A 2,173-nucleotide genomic window follows, 5' to 3' on the forward strand; every position below is an offset into this window, starting at 1 on the left:
TGTGTAGGAGGGAGGGGTGTGTGTGTGTGTGTGTACATGTGTAGGAGGGAGGGGTGTGTGTGTGTGTGTGTGTGTACATGTGTAGGAGGGAGGGGTGTATGTGTGTGTGTGTAGCAGGAGGGGTGTACGTGTGAGAGAGACACTCTCAGGTGACACTATGAACAACAGTAGCACTCTCTAGTCTGACCTCTTCTTCAACCACTAATGGTTTCTCCAGTCACATCTGTTCTCTCTCTCTCCTTCTCTCTCTCTCTCCTTCTCTCTCTCTCTCTCTCTCTCTCTCTCTCTCTCTCTCTCTCTCTCTCTCTCTCTCTCTCTCTCTCTCTCTCTGTGTGTGTGCTCTGGGCAGTTCATCACTTTTATTTACATTCTTCTCGTCTTTTGCCATCTCCCACCACTGTATATGAATCAGCTGTTCAGTGGCCCAGCAGATCCCCCCCCGGGGCCCGGCAGTGATGGCCAACACGCCCTCCGGACGGCCAGCTGCGCCTGTGTTTGTACTTACCCTGCTCCCTCTGGACGGCCTCGCCAGTCCTTCTCCGCAGCCCCTGCTTTAAAGAGGACAGCTACAGGTCCAAGATGTCTCAACACAAAGACAAACCTGGGCTCAACATCATCCTCGGCCCTGTTCCTCCATCACACTGTCAACCCCGGGCTCAGCTTGAACTCGTGCTCCTCAGACATGCCAAAGTGCTGAGCACTAATGCTACTGCTGCAGGCCTCTAACCCGACGGCAGACGCTGAGAGAGGGGGATGCAGGAGCAGTAAAAGCATACCTCCGTGTCCCTGCTGCCTGTCCACACACCTCCGTGTCCCTGCTGCCTGTCCACACACCTCCGTGTCCCTGCTGTCTGTCCACACACCTCCGTGTCCCTGCTGCCTGTCCACACACCTCCGTGTCCCTGCTGCCTGTCCACACACCTCCGTGTCCTTGCTGCCTCTCTGTCCACACACCTCCGTGTCCCTGCTGCCTGTCCCTGCTGCCTCTGTCCACACACCTCCGTGTCCCTGCTGCCTGTCTGTCCACACACCTCCGTGTCCCTGCTGCCTGTCTGTCCACACACCTCCGTGTCCCTGCTGCCTGTCCACACACCTCCGTGTCCCTGCTGCTTGTCCACACAGGCTCGGCTGAAGAGCAATCTCGCAGCTGCCACGCTGCACGTGGTTCTGATGAGTTCTGCAGTTTAGTGGCACTGAAGGCGCAGGGGGACACGGGGAATATAAGCTGGGAAACGAGACGAAGGGGAGATGGATGAACAAGCTCGGGCGTCTGTGCCATCTGGAAACGACTACGGTTCTCATATCTGCATGAGGCTCAACACGGCTGTGCAGCGGGGCACTGACACGGGCACTGACGCGGGCACTGACGCGGGCGCTGACACGGGCACTGACACGGGCACTGACACGGGCGCTGACGCGGGCGCTGACACGGGCGCTGACACGGGCACTGACACGGGCGCTGACACGGGCGCTGACACGGGCGCTGACGCGGGCACAGACACGGGCACAGACGCGGGCGCTGACGCGGGCGCTGACGCGGGCGCTGACGCGGGCGCTGACGCGGGCGCTGACGCGGGCACTGACACGGGCACTGACACGGGCACTGGCGCTCACACGGGCGCTCACACGGGCGCTCACACGGGCGCTCACACGGGCGCTCACACGGGCACTGACACGGGCACTGACACGGGCACTGACACGGGCACTGACACGGGCACTGACACGGGCACTGACACAGCGCGAGTACGGCACTGAACGGCTAGCTATGCTATGAGCAATGGGAATAAATGTATGTATGTATACATTTAAGTGCTAGCGCTACCGCACTTAACACTGGGTTCACAGAATTAGGTAGCTACAAGCTTGCTGCATCTCCCAGTTCACTGGCCTTTTAGTATCAACGAGCTGTTGCTCCATTATGTTTGTTTAGCTATTAACATTTCTTAGCATTGCAAACACATGTTTTTGTGGAACTTTGGGATGCAGTTAGGGCATTTGGTCATCCTCAAATCTTTCAGTTGTCATAAAAAAACAGAGAAGTTCTGTTTGGTACGGGCTGGCAGTGGTGTGAAAGTGACGTGCATGGCGGTGGCTGACAGCAGGTGAGAGTAGAAATGTGACTCAAGTGAGGTGAGGAAGGAGATCGTACCTTGTAGCGCATCTTGGGGCAGGA

The 2,173-nt window shown here is 57.6% G+C and overlaps 1 protein-coding gene across 4 annotated transcripts in view; it reads right to left on the reverse strand.

Moving 5' to 3' along the window:
- Window positions 1-401: 401 nt before the first annotated feature.
- The window catches only part of ate1 (arginyltransferase 1), a 54,955-nt gene continuing 53,183 nt past the window's right edge, over window positions 402-2,173 (reverse strand). The window contains exons 10-11 of one of the 4 annotated variants that reach the window (XM_076975661.1): window positions 2,150-2,173; window positions 402-548 (exon numbers count right to left, since the gene is read on the reverse strand). The exon at window positions 2,150-2,173 is cut by the window's right edge and continues 76 nt beyond it. In XM_076975661.1, coding sequence (XP_076831776.1) covers window positions 417-548; window positions 2,150-2,173 — 156 coding nt within the window. In that variant the 3' untranslated portion in view covers window positions 402-416. Of the gene's footprint in view, window positions 552-623; window positions 1,226-2,149 lie in introns of those variants that run through there. The other 3 variants (XM_076975660.1, XM_076975659.1, XM_076975658.1) reach the window with 3 other exon arrangements.

Source organism: Brachyhypopomus gauderio, chromosome 15 (genome assembly GCF_052324685.1).
Source record: "Brachyhypopomus gauderio isolate BG-103 chromosome 15, BGAUD_0.2, whole genome shotgun sequence".
Taxonomy (NCBI): Eukaryota; Metazoa; Chordata; class Actinopteri; order Gymnotiformes; family Hypopomidae; genus Brachyhypopomus; species Brachyhypopomus gauderio.